Source organism: Folsomia candida, unplaced genomic scaffold (genome assembly GCF_002217175.1).
Source record: "Folsomia candida strain VU population unplaced genomic scaffold, ASM221717v1 Fcan01_Sc007, whole genome shotgun sequence".
NCBI lineage: Eukaryota > Metazoa > Arthropoda > Collembola > Entomobryomorpha > Isotomidae > Folsomia > Folsomia candida.
Genome location: NW_019091199.1, coordinates 4044076 through 4071051, shown reverse-complemented (window position 1 = coordinate 4071051; position 26976 = coordinate 4044076). Strand labels below are relative to the sequence as shown.

The following is a 26976-nucleotide window of genomic DNA, read 5'->3' as shown; positions in this document are numbered from 1 at the left end:
TTACTCCACGACCCACCCAGTTCCACTGCTTGTGCACGCTGACGGGGTCAACCTCAAGCGCGTTGTCAACTTCATCCCAAATATTTATAAACTTGTCGCTACAAGTGTAACACAAAACGGCGAAATCGCCGAGTTTAAACGATGTTGGGAAGTTGTCACTCGTGGCGAAGGTGAGCAGGGCTAATGGAGCCGTGTGGGAAGGAAATTCCTCGGGGTCATCCTCCCAACTCCGAATAAATCGCTCCTTTACAACCGTGTCAGTTTCAATTACGTAAAAAATCACGGTTTGTGAATAGGCGAACCCAGACTTGGCAATGAAACGAGAAGTGGGTCCCATTTTGCTTGGGAATAAGAGGAAGAAAATGTTGCACGGCAGTTTTGAGCGTGCCAACAAATATCTGTATGACAGCTGTCGAGTTGTATCGTTTTCCTCCCCGTCCTCGTTTTTGCCTACACTTTCATCTTCAAGATTTGAGGAGGTGACCGAATAGGCTTCCATCCTGGAGCTCATGTCACCAGAAATCCTGCTTCTCACAAACTCAGATTGAGGGCTGAGAGGTTTGAAGGAGTAAAAGTGAAGTTGACAGGAGGAGTGCGAGAGTCGGAGTTTCAAAAGCGTCGCCTCTTTGTGAATGAAAAGTTGGAAAATAAAAAATGTGGAAATGCTAACTTGACCCATGTTCATATATTATTGCTTGTACACAAATTATTATGCTCCGCAGTCAACCAAATGTCACAGGCAACAACTCCAGAGACCACTCTGCGGAGAGGAGTTGGATGGCATTCTTCACGAAGAAGAATCCCCACGTGTATTGACCTAAATCTCTTTTGCAAAACATAATCAGTGTAAATATGCATTAAGTATAAGTATTGCGGTAAAACCGCTGAAAAATCTATTTTTTCAAAACTAAAGATACTTACAATATTCTACAAAAAGGAGAGAAAAAGTAACAAACAAGGCGTAGAAAACATTTACCTGTATATAATATATTAGGAAAAAAATAGGAGCAATTTTTGGGTATTTCTAAAGATTCCTTATTATCTTAAATATGCTAATAAAAATATAAATTACGTAAACTATATGTTAAGACGAACATGAATAGCTCTGTAGGATTATAAACTTTTATTACTGGTTTTTAATGCATGAATTCCTCAGTTGTAGCTGTGCACATTAGCCACGTATTTGTTCTCATTGTATTTCCTAAACATTACATGGTTGTCAATTAGGACGAGACATTTCCGATATTATTGTTTTTTATTCTTTATTTTACCTATTTTGATTGCCCCTATTTTTTCCCTAATATATTATATACAGGTAAATGTTTTCTACGCCTTGTTTGTTACTTTTTCTCTCCTTTTTGTAGAATATTGTAAGTATCTTTAGTTTTGAAAAAATAGATTTTTCAGCGGTTTTACCGCAATACTTATTTGATGCTTTTCACCTTAATATTAAAAATATGATAATTCAAATAAGTAAAAAAAATACGTTTTAATTGCAACGAGCAGTCCAACTTTAATTCAAGAGATTCAAATTGTTAATATTACAAATCATGACAATATTTTGATACTCTATATATATCTATAAGGCGCGCAGCCGAGCCATCTCCGCTATAAGTTTGTCGGGTGGTTTCGCAGTTAATTTGTTGTCGTCCTGTTCCAATATAGCGACTCCATCCAGTGTCCTGACGCGACTTAAGGCAACGTAGGCTTGCCCATGGGCAAAAATCTCGGCTCCCAAATAGATCACTGCTTTATCTACGGTGATTCCCTGTACCTTGTGCACTGTCACTGCCCAGCAAAGGACAATAGGTAGCATCCATCTTTGAATTTCTTCCTTTGCTTTCCCTGTGTATGTCACATCTGTAGGTTTTAACTCATAGACACCTTCCCGAGTCCCAGCAATGCGCCAATCGTCAAATTTCACCAATACACTTGAAGGGAGATCGCCGTGATGATGTTGTTCCCTTGCAAGTTCTTCCCACTTGAACCCGACGACCGTTCCCATTGAGCCATTGACTAAATAACGGTTTGTCGGCGAATTCCGGATTACCATAATTCTTGATCCAACTGCTAAGTCAATGGAACTTACGAAGCCACCACATTTATTGCTGTCTCTGTGGCTATATGCCAACGGAGCACGGGATCCAGCTTTGGTTCCAGAAAAGAAACTATCCCTCGCTTTGATAGTATAGACTTTTATGTGAGGGTCACTACGAAAAGTCCTGGTCTTGAGTCGGTTGTAAATAGATGCCTGATTTCTTGTAGGAAATATTCTAATAGCATCTTTGAATTTATCTTTCATAGCGGTGCTCGAAGTATCTTCACTAAACTCTCGCATCCGCAACTCATGGAGATCAGTAGTGGTGATGTTTCCTTCTCGTAGGTTGTTACAGATATGTAAGAGTGGATCTTGACCCTGTCGCATGTTGACCGTAAGTTCTTTAAAAGCGAAATTCTTCCAAAGGTTTTCTTCCGCTCCTAACTGTCGTGGCTGATCATAGATGCAGTGCCCATTAACAGGCTCCAACTGGAATAGATCTCCCACGACAATAACATTTTTCCCTCCAAATGGCAGCGTGTTGTCGAAACATTCTCCCAAACGTTGGCTTACTTGACGGAATAACTAAACAAAAATATTTTAGTTAACTTATTAAAGATGACTTATAATATTTCCTAAAATTACGTATTAATTTAGTTATTGATAATATACTAACCTCATAAGATATCATTGATACTTCATCCATGATGATCCACTCAACATCCCGAAATTTATCTCGCATTCTCTGCAGCATTATTGCGCCAAGAGGAGCGTAACGTGGAACAGAACCAGATTCTACAGCAAGTTGGAAAGTGCGATGAAGGGTTTGTCCATTTATATTTAAAGCTGCCACTCCAGTTGGGGCGGCCAAAAGTACACCTGCTGGGCCTGGTCCATCTTCCTTCGCACAGATGAGGTTCGTCATCAAGGAAATTAGGAACGACTTTCCTGTTCCACCAGCTCCAGAAATGAAAAGTTGTAGTTGACCTCTGCTAGGATCGCATAAATGTCCTTCAATCATGTCGTATATGAATTTTTGGTCTTGGTTCATTTTTAGCTTCTCAGCCATGAAGCAGGCTTCATTCAGAAGTACAATCCTATATTCTTCTTGAGCTGGAAGCACATTACTTCCGTCATAGACGTCAGGAAGGTATTGATACTCCTCGACCTCATGGATTGCAAGCGTTTCTTGGGGGTCCTGATTAAGATCAGCTAGATGAAGAGCTACTGCTTCAAGATCTTTCTCTATATCAGGACGTATTAAAGGGAAGTCCAAAGTTGTCCTAATATTGGCCTTATTCTTCTCAAATGCATCTGTAACAGATTCCCCGTCCGCCGTGAAATTCTCCTCAATGAATGGAACGTACAGTAGTAGATGGCTGTAGATAAAGTTTTCCGCGTCGGAGTCACTATGAAATGGTGGGCTCTTGATTACGGCGTACTTTGCTCTTTCTCTCCAGAGTCCCATAGACCTATCCTTAAGGTAGAAAGATCGTGGCATCAATCGATTGGCATGTAGTAGTTGGTGTTCTTGTTCCTCTCCTTCATCAAAATCATCATCTACCTGTTGATAATTTCGTACGGGCTGATACTTGGAGGCGAATTCGAATAAACATATATTTCGTAGATCTTCAGGACGATTGCAATATTTGTCAATTATATTACTAGAATTAAAATAGGCAACTTAAATTTCCTGTTTTATTTATACATTTTTTTCATGCAATTTTACTGTACATACCTTGCAAATTGTACCTCATCCCTTTCTAGATATGCATTTTTCTTCAACAATCTGATGCGATCACCAGGTAGATAGGTCGGGATGTATACAAATGCACGTGACGTATGTCTCATAGGAAGATTTGCCATACGATAGGCAGCTTCTTGGGATCCTACTGTCCTGCGACTTAATAAAAGCCGAGAGACCTATATGAAAATATGAATGATGAATAGTACCTCTTAAAATTTTTTGGAAAACTAAGTAACGAAATCCATACCTTCTCCATTTGTACCCGTATTGGTTGTCGACTTTCACGGAGAGTCTGAAGGGTGTGTCGAATGTCATCACGGAGGGTTTCAGGTTCATTTTTCCCGATATACTTTGCTATATAAAGGGCGACAGCGGCAACGCCTGTTACAATCTGTATATCCATGTTGCATCGAAGAATCTTCAGCAGTGTCGGATGGTAGTTGTTCACCCGCTCTTCCCCTTGACAACGCCTTAGGATTACTCCATGACCATTGTTGGTTTCTTCCAGAGTGGTTTCAGATGCAAGAGGTCGTGGAAACCCAAACCGACACGTGGAACCTTTCTTAAAGCACGTGGTCGTATCTTGTATCTTGGTCGTATCTATGTCGGCGACTGATATCGCCGTACAATATCCTCCATTCCACTACCTAGAAGTCGGCACGACACGTTGCGGTCGATAAAGTTTATTCCTTCAGGTGTGGAAAGGTTCGGTGCATCCTGAATCCATATAAGTGAATGAAGGTGTGGACTACCTCGGTCTTGGAACTCTACCCGGAATGTATAGTCCACTACTGGCTTTCCAAATATCGTTTGATCCTGGTTCAGTAATTTTATTAATTCATTTGTCCTGAGATTGAAATGGCGGGCGGCGGCGACAGGATTTGAGTTTAATAACTCCCGACGAAAGTCGAATGGCATATCTTGAATATTGTCCGGAGGAGGGTCGTCTTTGGGATGACCGGCCTTCCACATTGCATTGAGCACATCAGCTGAGCCCATGTCGTCGTAGGAAACCGTTAGAAAAAATATTGGCGGACCAAGCCTCATAATCATTGCCATTATGTCCCCCGTATACCTCTTCCAATAAGATCTGGAGCCACGAATTGCGCTCATGTATAGATGTAAATTTTCAGCTGCAGGAGCGTTATCATTTTCAGAATCCTGGTATTTCATGTTCCCACAGATATTAATTTTTGCTCGGATAATCGACTCTTCAGATCTTGAAAGTGCATAAAAGAGATAATCTATGCGGTGGAACCGAGGATCTCCCGACATTACCCTTGTCTGAAAGTATGCATGCGTGGTGATGCGAAATCGTTCATCTCTCTTTTCATCCAATCCAAATTTTCCATGTGGGAAGCAGGTGATGAAACATTTTTCTTCTAAGTGATTCTCAGAAGTTAATCTCACGGGTGGAGCTGCAGTTCGATTGAGATTGAATTTTTCCAGCTGTGGCTCTATGTAGTCCACTGGGTGTAGCAAACAGTCTTCCGCAGCTTCTTCACCAAAAACCACAGTTTCTGGCGGCAGATCTTCTGGGAGGTCAGACGGTCCCGGAATCGCTGGAGGCGGTGTTATGTCGGGTCCTTGGTCGATTATTGTGAGTTTGAGGGGAGTAATGGTTATGATGGCGGATTCAGGACCTCCCACGCAATTTTTGTTGACAATAGATCTAATATGATTAATACTTTCTGGGTGGTTACGATCGAGCCTAAGGATTACTGCTTTGGCGGACTTAGCTAAAGATATATGGCCTTGCTGACTCCTAGAATGACTGTCGAAGTAGAAAATGTAACGCTCTGTCCGAATCAGTCCCATCGTATAAGCACCTGTGTGAATTTAGAATTGATTAAAAAATATTTCAATACATTTTAATTAAGATTTCTTCTAACAAACTTGCCTGCCGTAATGAGCCCGTAATTTGATTGGCCATGAAGGAATTGGGATAAAGCATCAGCTACTGAATTTGTTGTGATCGTTTGGGCCTCCCTCAGAAACTTGTCGAATCCTCCATAAATGACTGTCCCGCCTTCAACGAGTTCGATGCGCACAATGTTTCCATAACAATTTCGGACCTCGCCAAGAATTTCGTCCACAGCAAGATGATCAGGAATGACAGGACGCTGATGCTCTTCCGTGATTACACGAGCTGTGGGATGGTACATATATATCATACTTAAACTTAGAGACAGGTACAATATTTGAATTCTGATACCTGCTACCAACTTCTTGCGACATTGATTGTCATAAAAGTCACCTTCAGTCAAAATCCTGTCTCCATCTTGGACTGTCCACTCGTTCGGCGGCTTAACTGCTGCATAAACTGTAGCGACCGCCGAAATTGCAGTGCATTGCTTTCCGGCTGATTCCCCGAATACGGCTGCCGTTTGGCAGAAACTTAACTGTAACGACGACATCCACGTCTTTCCCGTTATGGCGATGTATCCAGTATTTACCCGATGTTGACGCTGCCTAATGTTTATTACTGGACTTGGAGTAGCACTTTCTTCTTGAATCATTAGATCCTGGATACGGATTCCATTCAAATTGAACTGCTCAATGGTGACATTTGAGTATCCATCGTTGTTGACCAGCAGCCACTGGAGCGCCTCTCGAAGCACTGGAGGAAATAATTAAATAATTAAATAATTAATACTCGAATATAGATCAACCACGTAAATATGCTATACCTGCGGGACGAATCGTGTATGTCGACGAGTGGGGAAAGTTTTCCACAGATTCACTTACTATAACTGTCCCATAATTATTATTTGGCCCAAGTCTCAGCTGATCCTGGACCTCTTCGACACTTTGCGCGAAATGGATGACTTGTCCACGTAATGCAGATTGTCCTTTTCCTCGCCCCAACTTGAAAATCTTCAGAAACGCTTTCGCTCTACTAACCACTCTCGACTCTACTTCTGTTAGATTCTTGATGATATTCGGAGATGGTGGGACGAACATATTGTTGACCAATGCAGCAGCAGGAACTCTCCCCCTCTTTAAGTTTTCGTGACAACGCTTGCAACAGTCAATGATTTCCAAAACCTCTGGAATGAGCTGGGATTTCACCGTCTGATCATAATTGTTATCGACAGCAGCTAGGAGGTCGTGAATGATTTTTGTCACAATTAGTGATCTGTGAAAATAATTTTATTATTATGATTTTTAAAATATCTACTTTATCAACATCTTCAAAATACTCACCGAATACCCTTTCTGTACCACGTACGGTCACAAATTCGGCACCGCCATTCGGCAGCCTGATTAATGTTGATCCTGAAGAGTATTTGCTGTGGTGTTTCTTCTGAGCAATGGGGGCTAGCATGAATGGGCGTAGGCTGCGGGAGAATTGCTCCTTCCTCGGTTGGATCGACAATCCGATTTACCTCGCCCTGATTATTTTCAATATTTGATATTTCGTTCTCCTCAGATACGGTTGCTGTAATATTTGATCTTTTTGCCCACCTCATTTGTTCCAACTTTCGCCGTTTCCTCGCCTTATACGGCATTGCTCGTAAACTTAATTAAAAATTTGTAATTTAAAAAGTACTACAAATATTGTATTTATTTTGTATTTTAAGCAGAAATGTCGGGAAGCAACAATGGAGCTGAAGTATCTGCTCGTCGAGTTCCCACACAACAGGGGTACACTGAGACGAGTCTCCATATGCCTACGCAGACAACTTATTTTTTTCTATAAGTAGTAAATTTGTATTTGCATCTTCATCAATATTTTAGTTTGAAAGTTGATAACATATAATTGATGGATTATAAATTCTATACGTATTTATTAACCTAAAAAAATATTTTAATTATATCTAAAGTATACTCGGTGGTTAAATCAAGTTTTTGCTGTTTTGGTTTGAAATTCAGAAATCGCGCCATAACTCGAAAACTAAGGCTTATTTCGAAAAAGTCAATTAGTTGAGGGCACTAGCCGGGACCCTCCCCTATACGAACCCGTTGAGTTCAGGTCACCAAAATGTATCCTCTTGGCTGTAGCTCAGTGGAGAAATTGGTTGCTGAAAACGCGAAATTTTTCGAAAATTCGAATCTGGTGCCATAACAAAGCTCCATTTCGAAAAAATTTTCAAGTAAATATCATAGATAAAATCATTGTGAACATATTTGCTATAGCATGCAATAGTATATCATGCACCCAATTCATTCAGCGAAACATTTAAGATTTCGAATCCGAAAAAACGGTTTTTCTTGAATATCTTAAAAACGGTTCAAGATAGCATAAATTAGAAAAAAGTCATTTTAAAGCTTCCCCAGATGTATCCAATGAACGTTATTCCATCCCTGTAGGTCAAACCGTTTTTTTGTACGAGCGATCGACATTTCCCATAAGAGTGCCGGACAACATACTATATGTTCCACATATAGCACCAAATGTCTCACAATGCCCCCACATTTGAGCTTATGGGGAAAAAATAGAAAAATATCACTGTGAAAGGAAATGTACATTTCCATACAAATTACCACTCATAGAAACTCTACATATACCCTGGTGGTAGGTACATAAATGCAACTATTTTTAATGATAATTTGTTCAATGAATACGGTAGAGCTAACGATTTGCTTACATTTTTTATACACTTTGAAAACATGAAAAAACACTTTTAACAATACATTTCTACAAATACTGTTGGTGTCATAAGTTTATCATTTTTCCTTTCAAACTTACTTATTACATTGTGTTGCATTATGTTTTCAAGTTACGAAAAAATGCAATTGTCTGATTTTGGTATATGTACGTAAGTAAATATGTACACTTACTCATATGAATTCCAACGTACATATAAACTTTCACCCTTCTACAAAACTGACGTTATCGCTTAGTAAGATTGGTAACCCAAGTTCGCGAAATAGTTTTCTTAACTTTATGTTCATTGTAAATGAAAATTTTACACGTATGTATGAATGCAACTCGGCAACTAAATATGTATTGAGAAAAATACGCAAACGTAAATTCAAGCTGAAATTTGGATAGCTTGTACATGCGCCACGCTTTTAGTTGGTTATCACAAGCAAAAGAAAACAAACAATTTTCACGCGTGTTTAAATGGGAGCGTACGTAGTACAAACAAATGAGTGCCGATGAAAATGAGTAATGTGACAGGTTTTCATTTAATAATGGGAAATGTGAAACATTAACTTACACATTCCGGCCACATTTGTTCAGTTATGCCAAGTTTCCCGTGAGAGGAACCGAGTGCGACAGTGAACTCCAAGGTCATGCAATATGCATCTAGTTTTCTCCATGCATATTTGTCAATGGAGAAAGCACAACAACGACAAGGATACTTAAAACAAGGGAGATTTAATGAAATGCGACTCTACTGGCCAAGCACTGCACACTCGTTTGTTCTCCAGCAGGAAACTTTTTCAATTTAAATGAACTCTTTGTCGGATATTGTATTGGCTTCAAGAAAAGCTCAGTCAAGTGTGCAATTCAGTTCAACCGCTGTTCGCGTAGTCGAGCTAGATGCATGTTAAGTATGCACAGGGAATAAGTATGTACTAAGAGCTGTATTCGTAAGTTACATGCATGGATTATGTATGCAGCTCAGCAGTAAACTTGGAGTAATTCCTTCCAGATTTTCTACCAGCGAAAGCTTTATTTGGTCTACATGTTTGCATTCATGAGAGGATGTCATTACCCAGAAAAAGGATGTGGCCAAGGGATTGAAGAGACAAGAGAGATGAGATGTAGGACAGCACGAGCCATGTTTCACCACTACCCGGAAAATGTGTTTTTTTTGTTGAAAAGTCAACAATGGAGAGTACAAACCAAGAAACATGAAGGATTGGCTTCGTTCCTATCATTTGTTTCCGTATTCCACTGGGTGTTGTGGTGAGAGAGAGAGAGAGAGAACTGAGGTCTGAGCCGTTTTGAATCACAGAAACAAGAAGTTTCACCGACCAGCCAAGGTCATTACTTGGTTATTGTACTACTTTTTCCCTCCTCCTCGTGGTCCTCATCACCAAACCACGTGTCTTATCCAGATCACATACCAAACTCGATCAAGCAGAGCAATAAGTCTGATGGACAGAAATCAAAGGACCGGACTCGACATGTGTCACCCTCCCAAAATCCAACTATCAAATGCATTGGGAAATCTTTTTCAGATTTGATGTCGATTTGATGAAGTATTCCCTGAAACTACTCTGTAAGTTAAAGGTTATCCTGCGTGACGTTGGCGATTTGATGGATTCATGTCTGACTCTGAGTTCTGCGAAAAGCAACAGCAACGGACACAGTAAGTAAATAGCGATCCAATTTCCGCTAAAGTTGGTAGTGCTGCTGACTCTGGAAGTTGATGAATTAATGAATTTTCCATGTAACACACCGGCATGGCCGGCATGGGATTGTTTTATGCAGCCTTTTTCTCGCTCTCTTTTAAATGCAACGAGTACGAAAGTATAGGAAAATCTGCGAATTGGAATCCCTCCCAAATATCATCTTGTGCTTGTTGGTATGTACCGACAGACTGCAGACCAGTGACTGCATGTCTATAGGGAAACTCTCCTGATGTAATCTATCTCCAGGGCATTTCTTAAAATTACCAACAATGCTGATTTTCCTGCTCCTGTTTTTTCCCAGAAAGGATTACGAATTACGACGAAAAAAATTCTTTTAGAGAAAAAAGATTAAAAGGATGAGTCGTGTGGATGCATTTTAAAGCACTGATTATTCTCATCCTCGCCACTCCTCCAAAAGCAGCGAGTGAAGTTTATCTTCTTAACTTGCGAGGTTGCAGCTTTCTTTATAATGAGCCTCGAGAATTCCCGTGTGAGCTGCATTGCTATGTTTCAGAATTACGTCGTCTCCGTCCAAGAGATAAGTATGAATCGCATTGCATCATGTCCAAGAACTAATGAGCAACGAGAGGAAGCCCTGTTTACTCTGTGTAATGGATTTTACTGCAAATCTAACCTTGTTCCTTAATCAATGAGCAGACGGTGCTCAGCATCATTGTCCAATCCAATGTGCATCGCAATTTATACTCGAGCTACATGCTTTCACTCGGCCAGAGGTCGTACTCAAAGGGTGGAAATGGAGTCAGCTCCTTCCGGACTTATCCTCTTTTGTTTAAAAGTTATCTGCTCTCCTGAAAAGCACTTTCGAATTACGACCCCTTCCTCCAACCCGTTCACTGTTTCTAGCACTGAGTGAATCAGATCCTCCAATCTAATGTGTTTCTTCTTGAGTTACAACTTTCTCAGAAGGAACGCGTAATTTGATCAACACCGACGATGGAGTCAATTCAACGTTTATTTCCAGGATAAGATGTACATATGTATGCAACAATAGATTGTTGAAATATGAGAGTTAGCATGATTTCCAGCAGCCTTGGTTTGACGCATGTAAAAATTATAAGCACAAAAGAAAGAAATAACGTCACCCGCTGTGCATACTTCTTTTATGAAGGAAGAAATGTTGATCCTTTGAAACCTGGCACCAATTTATTTATTCGTCAGGTAACCCAACACACGACAGCTTCTCAAAACTTGATACGCCAAAAATAAGCATTTCTGTGGGTCAACTTGTATAAAAATGAAGGATCGTAATCCTTACATTTCGTTTATCTTGTTAAAAAACGTATCAAAAAGTTTACTGACTGACTTTGACTGATGTGTGTAGCATAGCAGACGTGTATCTTTAAGTAAATAGATACATTTTGGCATTTCCCTGCATTTCTTCCATTACATCGGATGAAACGCTGCAACTTTTTATACGTACGAACCTCGGATTCAATTTTCCTGACTGCCCGACCGAATGGAAGACAGTCTGGGAATGGAAACTTGTTCATAATCTTAATCCAACACTTGCTTTCACTTTTCCAGCAGAGGAGGAGGCAGAGGATGCGATGGTGGTGAAGGTTTGGGTAAAATATGTACGTGGCAGCCTCTTACTCGTGGAGAGGAGCATTTTGACGGGCTTCTCATCCTCAAGGAGACACAAAGATTGAAGTGCGCTGCCTGTGATTGAGCTCAAAAGATTCCTTCAGAGCCTTCTCCGATTTATTTCACTAAGATAAAAGTGACGACAACTTTAAAGTGCAACTTACGGAGACTTTCTCGTAGGCTTCCAGCTCGTCTGCACACATGGAGTAGTTGGTCCAGCTTCCCCACAACCAGGTCGAATTCTCCAAGCAAACTCGGATCGCCTGACCTGGAAATAAAAAGAGAAATGTGAAATAAGTCTGTGACATGGCCAAGAAATAAATTGATCGGAAATCGTCCTGGCCTGATGAGAGGAATTGAATGAAATTGTTAGCTTCGCCTCTCCTACTTTTATTAAATATTGGTCCCGATTGCTAAAATTGGGAAATAAAGCAAGAAACTGTTAACGCTTCAAGGAACAAACATATTTTCGAAAAGTAAGCATTTCTCATACGAAACCACACCAAAATGTAGGTATTTTGCGGTTCTGCTGCCAAAATCTTGGGAGCCATAGAACTCTGAGAAATTGGACACAAGTAGGAATGTGGCACATTGCGGAGTCGTTAATGTCATATTTATGTCAACCTAATATTAAAATGTCACAAAAGTTATAAACACGTTCAACCTCCGTGAGCCAAGCGATGCATAAACAGCGAACGAAGCCAGTCATTCATTCATTTCATGAGGAGCCCAAGGCGATCCTTGTTGAATTACGCAGATTGCCTTACATGACATTCATTCGCATTCAAATAGTGGTCACAATTTTATACTCGGCTCTTAATTCCATCCTCATGCCTACCTTTAATATGCTGAGCAACGGATTTGTCATAGGTGGCTTCCAAAATGCTGGAACAGGCTCGGGTCACAGTCTCTCCCGCTGGCGTGGGTGGCTGTGAGAATAAAGTAAAAATTAATTAATTTATTGTAATGCTCATAATAAATGAAAGAGAGAATGGTCAAGAAAAGAATAATAATATTTAACAAATTATTTGTTTCACTCACCCAACAGTAAAAGTTGTCGTAAGTTGCGTTGCAGTAAGTTCCTGGACCAAAATCATATCAAATTCCAATTAGTTGATTACGAAATGGTATTAAGTAATCAGTTTGTAATTAGTTATGTATCTCAGATTATTTCATTATTCGACTACAATTGGCTGCGCAGTAATATTTTCACCAGAACAATCAGTACATGTATTTAAATATCTACGTATGTACGTACGTACACACATTCCTACGTCATCAAATTCATTGAAATCTCACAAGTTGTCAGGATCTGTATACCACGGTGATCGTAGTAAATACACAGATCTTGTGTATACGTACATATGTAGCTGGTGCTCACTGAGCATCTTCTCGCTAATTTGTATGTGGGCAAGGTACATATATGGAACCCACTGGTTGATTTATAAGTAGGCCGCCGATGTAAATGGCTGGGCAATTTGTTTACTTGTGTGATGTACAATCCTCGCGTGGTAATGAAGGGAAAGCTGGTAATGCTTTCACAAAAGTTTGTCAGCATGAGGGAATGTGGAAACTCGGGCAACTATTTCACCCCACTGAGGAGTGAGCCGAACTGACGGAAGGCCTGGTTTCGGTATCATCTTATTATAATAATTCTAGCCTTCAAACTGGAGCAGGCAAAAGTGCCCTCGTGGAAGTCTCCTCATTATGGATGCACCAGTGCGTGAATTTCGTGCAAAAGCTCCGTGGATAATTATTTCACAAGATTACCATTATCATGTAATTACCATTAGTTCTTTGTCTCCGTGCGAGTGTGAATTATGGTGATCGGAGCGAGCGAGCTACACAAAATCTTTGCATTTAACGTCGCTCTCCGCACGTACATTAAATTCTGTTCAATTTCAAACCATTTAGGGTAGAAAACGTCAATGATTTGCATAATATGAATACAAGAAAATAAGACGGTTACACTGATGTATTTGCTCCACTGCTTCTTCTTTGTACAAGAAAATAACATGCAATATTGGGACGTGACATTTCGTGAAATTGAATTTGACAGGGGCTCCAACCTTTAAACTCGCTTATTTGACTCGAGTTTTTCATTTTATTTAACAAATGCACAGATCCAGGTATGGCGCGGCGCGGCGCGCCGTCGCACTTTAATTAAATACAACTGACTGGTGTCGGCATGGATCAACTGAGCTATATGATATGAACCACAAACAGCAATATAAATAACATACATAAATGTATAACCCTTTTTTTACATATGTATCAAACTGGTATAAATTTATTTTAGACTTTGATCTGGTTCAAAGTATAAGCAGGCGAATATTAGTCAAAGGTGGTCCTGGAGTAGTTGTGCCTTTGAGGCTCACGTCACAAGTTAATGGACCGAGACAGGTGAAATTCCGACTGCGTCTTAATACATGTACATACGTTCGGTTGCTTGTGTATATGGCATCATTTTTGCTGGGCATTGTTCTGGGTAAACGTGGATTACGTAGGTGCCCTGCCGTTGGCCTCTCCCGATTATTATTACATACAAAGCAACGAGCTGTAAAAATACGGAATCTGAGAAAGAGAAAGCATTAGAGAAAGCTAATGTCCGTGTAATCAAAATTAATAGAGCTCTCTCCATCCGAGGATTGTATTCTCTGTTTGTGTACACACGAAGCTTGCGTCAATCATGTGTCTGTCCACCCAATTGCCTAAAAAATATCCACATCATTTTTTATCCGTCCGCCGCCGTTACAAGACTCTCAAACCCAGCCACATGTAAGGCGAATCAGGATAATGATTATTACGAAAGAATGCAGACGTTGTAAGCCCGACACATTTCTCGTGAATGCATATGTACATACGTCACAACAAAAGTGGGGAGAAAGTGATTGACATTGGCGGAAAAAGGTTTATGTAATTTAAGCCACACCAACCAACAATCCGGCATTATGGGGAATCAATATCCTTTCTAAATTAAATCTTGCGCGAGTTAGTTGCAACTTTTTTCTCTGAGGCCAGTGAGATGTCTTTATTGCAAAAGTTTCACGACGAACTCATGATCAATTCGACGACGGGAGTGCCAGAAATTCTAATTTATATATGTGTTACGTATGCCTCTGATTGGAAGCCATTCTAAATTCAATATGCATGTTTTGTATTTTTTTTAATAAAATGAAATTGCAAAGTTGCACAATTTGTTTTGTACGTGTTTGTGATGTAATATTAATATACAATTGCAAAATTAAATTAAAAATGGGCCAATGAATGATATTCGATAGTAAAGAATGAAGAATAGTAAAGTTATTCAGTTTGATTTGAAATTTTATTGTGTAATAAGTAAAATATTTATTGCGAGTCGTTTCGAATTCATTCAAGTGAACTGAGGCAAGGTTTTTTAAAAAGGGTGTTTTCTGAGACCGTATAGGGATTGAGTGGGTCTGAAAAGATCCATGTCATGAGCCGGGGTGAAAGCATTTAAATCAATGGGGTAGAACAATCGAGGGGGAATGGCAGGTAATGTAGCCGAGCTCTGTCCAACACAAACAAACTTTTTTCATTTCACGCTTCAGGTTCCAAGACACACTCGCCAATTAATGATTTCTAGAGATTTTCGATCTACTCTCCGAATGCAGTCGGACTTTGGAGCTATTAGACCAATGGGCCATGCAGCTAAAAGACTAAAAAATCGAGAGAATCGATTATTACATATGTACAAAAGGGTATGCCAACATGCCAAGGTTGTGTATTGACATGGTAGTTAAAAAAGAATGACAAAATTGATCAATTAACTAGTTATTTGGCTGAGTGACGAGTTATTTTCTTGCAGTGATCTAAACAACAAAAGGCTACTGATAACTATAAATAAACCCTTACAAACGAATATGAAAAAGTAGCGTCAGAACGATCGAAATTTCCTTTAAAATGACACCATATCTGACAATTATATATTTTTGACCATTGACCTCCTTTTCAAGGTCATGAGGTCAAAAATATTAACATCCTTGAAATCGTGGTCAAATGTCCTTTAAAATGACACCCCATATGTCAATCATGTATGTTTTGACCTGTGACCTCGTCATCACAGTCACGAGGTCAAAAATATTGGCTCCGTTGAATGCAGGGTGAAATTTCCTTTAAAATGACATCCCATATGAAAATTACAGTTAAATTTAGTTTTGGACCACACCCCATGGCGCTGTGGGAGGAGGTCCGATTGGCCCCATTTTAGAACTAAAAACTAGAAGCACAATGTCGAAAACGACGATTGACTCGTTCTTGAGATATCTTGTTTACGGATGGACAAACGGACGGACAAATCGATCACAATAAGTAGCTGACGCTAAAAACTTGATGTACAAACCAGAAAAAAAAATTAGTGTGAGCTTAATTAAAATATTGGTACCATCGTTGCTGCACAAATAATTGTCTCGTCAAACTTATCAGTATTTCTCCAAGTTTTTCATTATTCGGTTCAAATGTGGGTGGCACGGATTTTACTTGAGGACGAAAAGTAAGTCAACAATTGGCAGATGCTTGATTAACAATGCAAACTCGTAACTTTGCAGACTAACTTGTGCATGGCGTAGGAGTTGGCTACTTGAGCACACACACAGTTCATAACGAGGGAGAAACAGAGATATCGCAATTCTGGCGAAAGAAACATTCTTCTATGAAAAGTTCACCACTGAACGAGATGACTCCCAGGACGATGCTAAAAGTAAAATTGAATGAGATTAATCGCCATAAGGAGTAAGATGCATCAAACAGCAAAAAGTTGGAAAGTTTTCCTTCCACTTACGTATATGTACACGAGATACATATGAACATATTAGTCAATTTATTGCATGTGGCATTGTCGATTTGTTATGCATCAACATCGCGAATACTTTGTTGGTGAAGGCTGTAATTGGACAGTGCACTGGTGAAAGAAAACTGCACATATCATCAAACATGATGAATAAATTAAGCTAAGAATACAAAAAGAAATTTGAATCAGAGCCAAAAATAGTCTAACGTTCCCCTTCCTATTTTCTCCCAGTTCAACATGCTCGATTATATTTCTGATCAATTTAACCATCAATCAATTGGAGAACATGTGATGTTACCTAAATGCAGATTTGTGTATGTGCCCTTTGATGACGGTGAGTTATATTTTAAACTGCCTGATTCTGGCCTGATTCATCACTTGATTGCTCCGACTGACGTTGAATGTCTACATAAACTCGGTCTCATATTTAGATAATTGAATTGAGCACTTACCAGGAGTCAGTTTGGGCTGTACTGTGAACCACATGTAGATCAAACACTCGATCCCAACGTACGTGACGTTTTCCAAGGAGCTCTTATGCCAGTCGGAGAGGGGATAGGACACATTCTCAAAATACCCCTCCGATATTTGTGAAAGTTCGAACTCACTCAATCCCGGAATCACTCCACTTTCTCCCATTTTTCTGTCAACTACAAAAAGTTCTTATTATCAGTCAACCAGCTCGACGACGACTTTTAACCAAATTCTTGGTTAGGCATTCAGACCAACTTTCCCAAGTCCATGGGCACATTTTTTGTCGCAGTGGCAGCAGGAGGACCACGATTTCAATTTACTTACTTTCACCACCCACTTATTCTTATTCTCATTGTCTCCATTTAATTCAAGTGGCCTCATAAAAAACATTCTCATCAGTAGAATTGCCTTGCCATTAATAAGCCAAGATTTATGTCCGAGGGAGAAGCTCCACTAGTTTTCCCCAGACACGATTTAGTACGTTTGGTAAAAATACTCTGCACCACATCGTCTTAACTTTCCATTTGCAGCACTTTACAACATTGTGTGTCTCGTGACTAAATTTATTCTCAACTTTTACACAGATCCTACGACAAAGGAAAAGTTAATGCACGCACCATTGCCATTATATTCGATATATGTGTGTACAAGACTTATCACAACCATCACATTTCATTTCATAGCCCTTACATTTCAGATTCAGAGGCTGCTCTTAAAGAAATTGGCTCAATTATCGCAACTCCGAACCACAATTTTCCCTCCCCGAGTGAAACTAAGCAGTTGCAACAAGACAATGGTTTTCTCGAGACAAGGAGGATTCCATAGTAGTGACAAACACATAATATGCAAAACGTGCAATTGTGTCGTGGCGTGGACTTTCTCGCAACTATTGTACTGCACCGCAAATTGTTACCATTATTGTTCCGAGTGGTGGTAGTCGAACAAGCACGCTTTGGTCTCACACCTCACCGCGTATGCAATTACAGGGTGAAGCCTGGGTGGAAATTAATTAGCAGGGAAGAAGTCGACTTGTGAAGCTTGGCGTTGGTTGGTCGTGGTGTGTGTTCGAGAGCTGAAGCTCGACTGGGTTGCAAGGCTCACTTTGCCTCACGCTCGCTCTTTCTTTCCTCCTGGGTTGAGAATAAGACGATGAGATTTTGCGCTTCACAAACGCCAGGCACCACCGTTTAATGGATCCTCTCTGACTTTGTCCTCCTGCCTCGTTTACTTATTATTACGGGGCAGAAAGGTTTTGGCCCAGACGAGAGTGCACCGGAGCCGAATGCAATGACTGTGACCTCAAATCTGTGGCGAGATGAGATACGTAAGAGGAATAAGTGGGAAGGGCTGCAAAGTCACAAATCCTTAGTTTTCAAACTTTGCTCCTAAATCTGATTCTGATCGAAAGTCACGCAAGGATACGTCGTCATTTTAATGGGCGAATTTGAATTATGCCCCCGACAGACACGAGTGGATTGGATTAGAGGAGGGACCCAGAGTGGCGCACATACATGCAGAATTCTATGTATGTGCATAGCTGAGGAGCTGCGAGCCTGTGTGTCTTTGCATCAACATGGCTGCTAATTGTGCATGAAATTGAGCTTGTAATCATCATGTTGTAAAAATATGGTGGATGCGATGTTGACAACTTTTATGGTTTGAAACTTATGCAGGTGTTCTGAGAGTTATGACATCATTATGCTATATGGCAAGGTCTAAATTAAAAATAAAATACACAAAAGTGTTCAGCGTGGGTATTCCGCATGCAGGACGGCTTTCTCGTAATCCCGTCTTGTAAAATAACGACGTGCAATATTAATTAACAAACTTGGAGCGTTGTCTGTTGCACGTCTTTAGGAACGCGTTGGATTAGCAGCATGCTCGGCTGAGAATCTACTTTCAAGGTACTGCATACAAAAGCATATTGGTTATACGCACGAAGGAACAAACTGTTATGTAACTTTTCCGGTTACAGCATGCAAAATAAGAAGATGTCGAGTTTTTCTCCACATTTATAAATTGTTTAATGATGAAATTAAGTCCCCCGAGTCGTTTTTTATGCATGTAGGTGATAGCCAGATATAGATTGTTGTGTAATCGAAACCCAAGCCTTTCTTCGCACAGCACTCACACGTTATAAATAGACCTACATATGTACACAGACACACAGCATGGAGTACCAAGTAAAAGAAAAGAAAGTTCTGGCAGCCTCACTCAAAGAAATCTCGCACGAGTACTTGTGAATGACAAATCTGTCAACAAATCAAAAAATTGAAAATGAGAGACATTTCTTTGAGTGGTCACGAAACAAGAACAGAGAAGTGCATGCAAGAAACGGGATTATTATGCAACACCCAACTATTCCAAAGATGCAGATATAATATACGAATCCAATATGCTTATGTATGTATGCATGATGTAACTTCGGATTAGGTCATGTAAGCCAAAAATTAATCGAGACTGGAGGGCGCAAAATGGCAAAGTTTATTCGTCTTATGTACTTTGTCAGTATTATAATTTTAAAGGCAGAACCACACCCTAGAGATTTGCCTTCCCCAAAGTCTTTGACAACTTTATACAATGCGCCGTGTACGTGGGGATGGCACGACACGAGGAGAAATTGATGTGTAAATTGACGAGCCGTGTTATCACTTTTCAGATCACGCGATTAGCAGAGTGCGGAGGTGAGAGGTAACTTTCTCGGACGCAAGTTAGTCCCACTCACTCCGAATAGTTTCAACCCCACAAGTTTAGAGTTTGATCCATAAAATCATATTGGTTTAACCCTCCGAACTCAAAAAGAAAACTCTCCACCACGCAACCAACCTTTACGCTGAAACAGTTTGAGTTTTTTTCTCTCAACATATCGTAAATGTTGAGAACGGTGTATTAATAGTTTTCTAAGAGATGAGCGTTACGGATAACAAAGGTGCTACGAGGTTGCCCTATAGTGCGATTGTCCTACTAAATATTATCGGCACATATACCTGCATGCATTTTCAAGATCATTTTATTGAGGATAGGAGGAACACAGTATATCGAAGGCTCACCTTTCTCTCTCTCTATTTCTGTCCACATTTTGTTCCATGTGTGTTTTTGCAGTAATTGAGAATTGATTCATGAAAATGATAAATGCCACTTTGTCTTATTTGTTGCAAAACTGCGTTTCGTTTATTTGCTTTCCAGATAAGAACTCTGAAAAAGTTTTCTTTCCGAAACTCGAGTCATCTTCTCGCCCAGGTCCAGCCAGATGTTACGCAACTGTGCAGTGACGGATTTCAAACCCAGCACTATCCTACTTACTTACTGGGAAAAGAGATATGTTAAAAATTCAGCACCAATCTGTTCCCACAACAGTGCGAGATGGAAAATTTCGTCCTACTCAACTCCGACTCAAGCTGAAAGTAATAATGCATAACTACTTATTCGCCCTTCAACTTTGACACGGATGTAAATCCTCAAATTGTAACAGTGAGTGATGCAGAGTACAATTTAGCGGTCGTATCGTTATGTGCTACGTATTATGCAACAAGAAGGTAGATTTCGATGTGGATTTGTTACCACAAGAATTTGAGCCACAGGCAAACAACAAATAAGGCGGTTACATACATACATCTTGGCTGAACTGGACTATGGCGTTTCCAGTGGAAGATACGTATGCATGCACTAACTGAACTGGAACTACTGAAAGTCCAATCAAAATGTAATCTCACTTAATCCTGCTATCATGTAGAAAGTTGTGGAAACCCGGCACAATTTTCTCTAAACACTCGAAGCAGTGATTGTACTCTGATGTCGGTTGTGTCCTCTTTTAATATCAATAATTTCTGCAGCAACGTATATCTTTATACAAATGTACTCTGGTGAGCCATGCACATATAAATGTATAAATATACTCTATTTTAAAGAGATTCCTGTGCGAGTCCTATCTAATGCTCGCTCATCGGAGTAAAGTAATTGAGGGAAAAACAATATATCTCAGAGATTTGATCTTGAATGATTAACTGTAGTTGTGCCATCATCATGCTACGTACAAGCATGAGATGGATGAGCCATGCAAACTGAAATCTCTGTAACCCAACCGGCCAAATGAGCAAAATAATGAGATAAAAATTCCTTTGGGACATGCCTAATCACACATCAGTTGGGTTATCTTTCAGAGGACAACCTGTCGTGTCACTTACACTCCGCATCCACCAATTTTCCACGCTAATAATAGCAAGACCCTGACGGAGTAAACTGACAGCACAACTGGCTCAATATTTCTCCAATCAAATTTTCAAAAATGGATCATTTAATCCCCATTTTCAGCCGTATACATATTCGGAAAGGCCGTTGTTGTGGAAGGATCGGGCTTTCTCACCCTCCGGCGTATCGTTATCCTGATCGGCAGATGCACATGAGTTCTGATATCGCAAGTATGAAGCCAATTTACTCCACATAGTGCACATCACGTCACGTAAGTTTTCATAACCGAGGCCTAAATGCTAAGTAATGATGTGAATCTTGTTTCAGAATCTGCGTGTGTGTTGCTGTGCGGCCGCCTTAATTTACTTGAAAGGCAAAATCGTAGCAAATTGACCAAGTTAGTCTGCACACCCATCACGATATAAATTGCCAACAACACCACCAAACCACAACCACAGCCACACAAAGTTTCGGATGGATTGCAAAGAAAAGTTTTAAACTAAAAGTTGGAAACAATGATGCAATGTACACTGATACTGCATACATTTACTTATTGGCACTCAGGCAGGCGGTGGGGTTTTTGTGGGTGGGAGGAGGGAAGGTGCACCACATGGACGACGACAAAGACGACGTCGACGAGCACTATTATTGCTGTACCACTGTGCCGCTATTCTTGTTGAAAGCAATCATCGCGGTGTCCAATGGTTTGCTTGAACTTGAAAGCTGGCGTTGACAAATGATCACTTCTGGGTTCGGCATGTTTTATTTTCTCGGTTGAGAATTTATGTGAGAAACTTACAAACTACTACTACCACTACGACTACTTTATTCCGGAGTAGTACAGTAGTAGTAGTACAGTAGTACAGTTCTGTAGTGAGTGGTTTCATGGATATATGTGCAAATACTTAAGTAATGGTATGTAGAACATCGATATGTTCAAGCAAGTCACGAAAGATTTTCTCGTATGTGGTTTATTAGACTTTGCAACCAGAAATTCTCAGTCTTGTTGTACGTACATATGCAGAGTTATTATTATTATTGTGAAGTTCTTTGTTTACGCGACAAGCTTGCATAATGCAGGTTATATTTTTATAGTACTTGAACATACTCATTCCGTTTTAATGAGGCGGTAGTAGTTTGCAGAGTGCATTTGACGACTCTTGAAATGCCTTCTGCAACGTGTGGTGGTGGTGGTGGGACAATTAGAGAGAAAGTTCGTAATGGCGTTGGTTTGCGAGTAATGAGACACAAGTCATCAAGTAAACATGTCAAACCTTCGACCTTAAACAAGCAACCACTTTGCCCTGTTTTAAATCAAGTGTGGCTTTATTATTGACCTTGCAATTGCCAACGTCTAAACCTTTGAGCTTTCCAAGATTTTGGCTCCTTTCCCCGTTTGTGAGACGCTAATTTGTATGGGACCATGGGGCAAGGAAAATAGGTTTAAATAACGGTGCCATGCATTATTCGGTACACCACCAACCATGACCATCGCTGCCCTGGCTTGGGGCCAGGATTAAATTACCTATATAAAACCATGGCGAGAAAAACCCGACGTTGAAAAATCCATTCTGCAACTCCTGCTCCTTCGTCGTTGCCTTTGGTGCGAGCTTGGTCGTCGGCGGCGAGTGTTTGTTTCGTCATTTATAAAGATGAAGACGCAAAGTAGATGTAACGAAAGATATTACAGATTCGGATTTCCTTTCTGAACGATGATAAAAAGTACAAGACGTGATTTGCATCCACAATTTTTTATAGATTATATAGAGCCCCGTATCAAAAAGGTTGCTGCTGCCAGGGTATTTTTAGAAGAATGTGAGACGACGAGCATGCATGTGTGGAGTGCATGCAGTAGCAGCAGATGCAACAGGACAAGAAAATGAACACGAGATTAATAGTCTGTTATTAAAGAATTTCGGATTTCATCATTTCGATTTCGTATAATTTGCGAGATGGTTCGTGATCGATCATAATGCTTGACTGGTCATATATAATAATGGACTTATATAAAACTCACGGAAGCTTCAGTTCACCTATATAAAAATTAACCTTTTTTTCAATTTTTTCCTCCCAAATTAAATTCGTAGAACTTGACACGTATTTAATATGAAATTGTATCAATCTTCAATTTTGAAATAATAATGTAACAGGAAATTGACATTTTCTGATCAGTTTTCCTTGCAAAATAGACTTTGTCGTGAAGTCGGCCGATGTCATCAACTCGTGCATCTCGTCACTGTATGGCGTTAAGAATCTTAAGCTTGGTTAAAATGTGCTATGCTGGTGCCCTACAGCTTTTACATTTACATTTCAATAAATTAGTGTCACAAATGATCGCATGTCATTTGCTTGATATATGATCACAAGATATTTTCAGCGTGGGCAGACCTAGAATTTGTATCATCTTTGAGACCAATAGCAAAGCGTGCATTTCCTATCGTCAGACTTGGAACGTGTCCATGTACGAAAATGTCGGATATCCGAATGACAAGGTGATGAGCACTGAATAGTACAAAGGACAGAACGGAAGGCAAACAAGTCCTTCCAGTCAGTCCTAGTGAAAATTAAATATTTTATTCATTTACTTTTATTTATTACTATTGCTCCGTGTCGTCCTTTATCAGCTGTGACCATAATATTATCATCACGAATAAGCAATTACAAATAAGATAAATCAAATCCAAACACCACAACAAGACGCATTAAAGTCGAATGATTAGACCAATGTTGTTGGTCTGCACGACAAGAAACATGTGAAACTGGCCCAATTTCAATTTCATATATTAGCTACAAGAGGAAATATCATAAAAACACTATAAACATGATTATAGATAAACATGTTATCGGTTCCATTTCCAATGAAAAACTCGCAGATAATTCATGCTTCAAAAGTCGTTCCACCCGTCATATTATAAGGACATTCAATGACCGAGTTGAAGGACTACATACAGCATAATCTACGTAAATTGCATGCCTCGTGTATGTATCTACTTATTATAACTTCGAATTTGGAATCTTACGTAGGCAGGCAATGTAATACTTGGGTTTTAGTGGAACGGTCCATGTTTCGTGACAATTGTCAGATATATGAGATTAAAGGGGACAGAATTTCAAAGAATAAATTACGGTCAAAATTAGGGAAATAGCACAAAGTTTGCAGTTTTCACCACTAATTGGCAGAATCGTGACGACCAACGACAGAGGCAAAGTTCAAAGCCAGCTGGCTCAAAGGGCATCATTTCCTTTTATGAACGCTTATCATTATTCATTTCATTGCGGCTGTGTCGAATGTGTTCATCATGAGCAAAATCACGAATAATTGGAATAACACACATTAGTGTCGCACATCCCGTTGACTTGCCTCATTGAAAATACTCCTCGTTTTCACCACCGGAAGGAAATTCCACATTAATAACAAAGGAGAATTGATTTCAATTCCGCCCGCATACAAAGAACGGCAATATTGTTGGAACGGAATAATAATAATAATAAAGTTTTCTCGCAGCGGTGCTGTCGACATTTCTTCTTTCGTATAATACATAATCCTAATTGAATTGTTATCCATAGCGTGTAGTTGGTGGAATTTGTCATAATAAACATTGCATAAATCGAAGGTTATCTTATATTTCCACAATTCTCCATTGGACAAGTAATTTAAAGTTGGTTCAAATGCCATCCAATCGACTGGAGGATGGGAGAGGGCACTTTTCCTTGCTGGTGGATGACCGAGGAGGAGATGGTGGTGATTTATTAGCAGAAGTAGCAGAGTCATTTTCTCGAGTTCATTCGTCCGGCCTCAAGTCTTCACCTCACCAGGCGTCACTCACTCCATTCCATCATTCATTTCAACGCAAAACTCGGTGGGTCAACACAACTTTTCATCACTCTCCAGGAAATCGAAAATCCAAAAATCGTAAGAAAATTAATTTGTCTTACCAATGATTATTAATTGCATTGTCACTTACGATATACATCTCCCTACTCACCCCAAAGTCACTTTGGGACATGGGAAGATCAGATTTTTGTCGAAATTCATTCTTTCTTTCTTTCGTGAGGTAGATTTGTACAGGATGGGCTCCTCAAATTACTGGAATGATCCTTACTCAACTGAAAATTCATCTGCATTGGGGGCGACAGTGACGTCTCAAGGAATAATTAGCTTGCGGTTGCATAGTGGAATTCAAGTTGATACAACGATCGACAAGGGAATCAGGGTGTTGAACTCTCAGGTAGTTGGCAAAACAAAACTAATTAAAACAAGTACTTACTATAAATTAATTAATTAACTAACTTAGTTTCTGTTCATTTTTATTTTTCACAGAGTCAAATCATTATTTCTCTTTCCCCGGATGGTAACTCTGCATCACTCATTCATCCAAGTGGGCTGGTTTATGCCTATGGCAGTAGAGTGGAAATTACGACCACTGATCCAACCACAGGGAATACAAAGTACGAATTACATAATGTATTAGTTTTTTATGTAATCAACGTTTTCAGATGTCATATTGTGTATTACTTATCGCATAAAATTTATTCTTTCAAGGTTTGCCAAGATGTTTTACAAAGGAGTGAGTTTCACAAGTGACACATCGGCTTTGGTTTATCTCGTTGACCAAGCAGGAACTCGTACAACCAGCGATACGTTTTCCGACCTGAGTGGGGATTTTAGCATTCCGGTATTCCTACACAATGCCCACTACGGTTCGCACATGGTTCGTGAATGCAAAAAAATCTGCTCGCAAACTCAGTATTGGATTACGGAAGATGGGACTGAAAACTGGGTTGTCAACGGGATTCGGGTGTCTCAAACTGCGGATGGTTTGGTGAGGTATGTCAGAAGATGAAAATTATGAGTTCCAATGGCTTATCTTGTCTCGTAATTCAAACTTGCGAAACCTTATTTTTAAATCTCAATAGGGTTGGACGAGGGACCAGTAAGTATCAAATCAGGACCTCGCCCACCAATGGAACTGCAACAATTACGACTCCTTCTGTACATTCAACGGCTAGCATGGGAATCCCATCAACCAGCAGCTCGTCTTCCGGGCCTCATCTTTTTGTCAAACGTGGTACGTGCAACAACTTTACATTCAATATATAGTATCCTTATACCTACATTGAAAATTGTGAATCATTGCCTTTTTATGAACAATTACTTTGCAGGAGAACGCAGATTGCATTCTGATGGATTAACTTTTATCGTCAGAAATGCTGGACATGCATCTGGATTTGATGAATTCAACCAACTTAAAGTCTACTAAGCAAACAGCCCGATGATAATAATCCTAACCTACCTACCTAACTAACCTTCACCAATTAACCACTCCTGAAAGATTAATTACTTTCGCTCCTTCATTGTGTCTAAATCATTCAGAATATGCATGCGCATATACATAATTCGGAACTATTTTGTCTGTCGTATTTTGTATCAGTAATCAAAAAGTAGTAGTAATATATAATCTTAATCAAGTCTAATTATGTAATTATGGGAGGTGAAGTGTGAACTTTGAGCTGTGGTATATGTATATAATATATAATAAGAGGTGAAAATAAATCATGCTGGAATATATTTGAGCCTGTTTTCCTATTTCACTTTCATCAATGTGTCACACGACGCCATCCAGTCAAGCTTGCGAGTACTTTTGCAAAGAGAAAATGATCGGGTGTGAAAGACCTCGGGTAGGGATCGATGCAGTCGCCTTCGCCAACTCGGAGCTCCAACACTCATTCATCTCATCCGTACCTTGCAGAACGCAGACTGTCTCAAGTTTCATCTTCTGAACGTGTTTCTTATTTCTTAGA

General features: G+C 39.8%; 3 protein-coding genes across 3 annotated transcripts in view; 1 reads left to right on the top strand and 2 right to left on the bottom strand.

Annotated features, from left to right (window-relative positions):
- LOC110852644 (corticotropin-releasing factor receptor 1) overlaps positions 1–18168 on the bottom strand; it is a 28834-nt gene extending 10666 nt beyond the window's left edge. The window contains exons 1-4 of the mRNA XM_022100751.2: positions 16965–18168; positions 12744–12784; positions 12541–12631; positions 11867–11970 (exon numbers count right to left, since the gene is read on the bottom strand). Coding sequence (XP_021956443.1) covers positions 11867–11970; positions 12541–12631; positions 12744–12784; positions 16965–17151 — 423 coding nt within the window. The 5' untranslated portion in view covers positions 17152–18168. The remainder of the gene's footprint in view (positions 1–11866; positions 11971–12540; positions 12632–12743; positions 12785–16964) is intronic.
- LOC118436224 (ATP-dependent DNA helicase PIF1-like) lies at positions 1541–5615 on the bottom strand. Its single transcript, XM_035853810.1, has 2 exons — positions 2715–5615; positions 1541–2623 (listed from the first exon to the last, which is right to left on the bottom strand). Exons 1-2 carry the CDS (start codon positions 3537–3539, stop codon positions 1580–1582), a joined length of 1869 nt encoding a protein of 622 aa, XP_035709703.1. The 5' UTR covers positions 3540–5615; the 3' UTR covers positions 1541–1579.
- A 5538-nt stretch (positions 18169–23706) lies between the features above and the next one.
- Positions 23707–26743, top strand: LOC110852584. Its single transcript, XM_022100682.2, has 6 exons — positions 23707–25087; positions 25234–25403; positions 25496–25623; positions 25718–26002; positions 26092–26243; positions 26338–26743. The coding sequence occupies exons 1-6, from the start codon at positions 24844–24846 to the stop codon at positions 26433–26435; spliced, it is 1077 nt and encodes a 358-aa protein (XP_021956374.2). The 5' UTR covers positions 23707–24843; the 3' UTR covers positions 26436–26743.
- Positions 26744–26976: the final 233 nt, after the last annotated feature.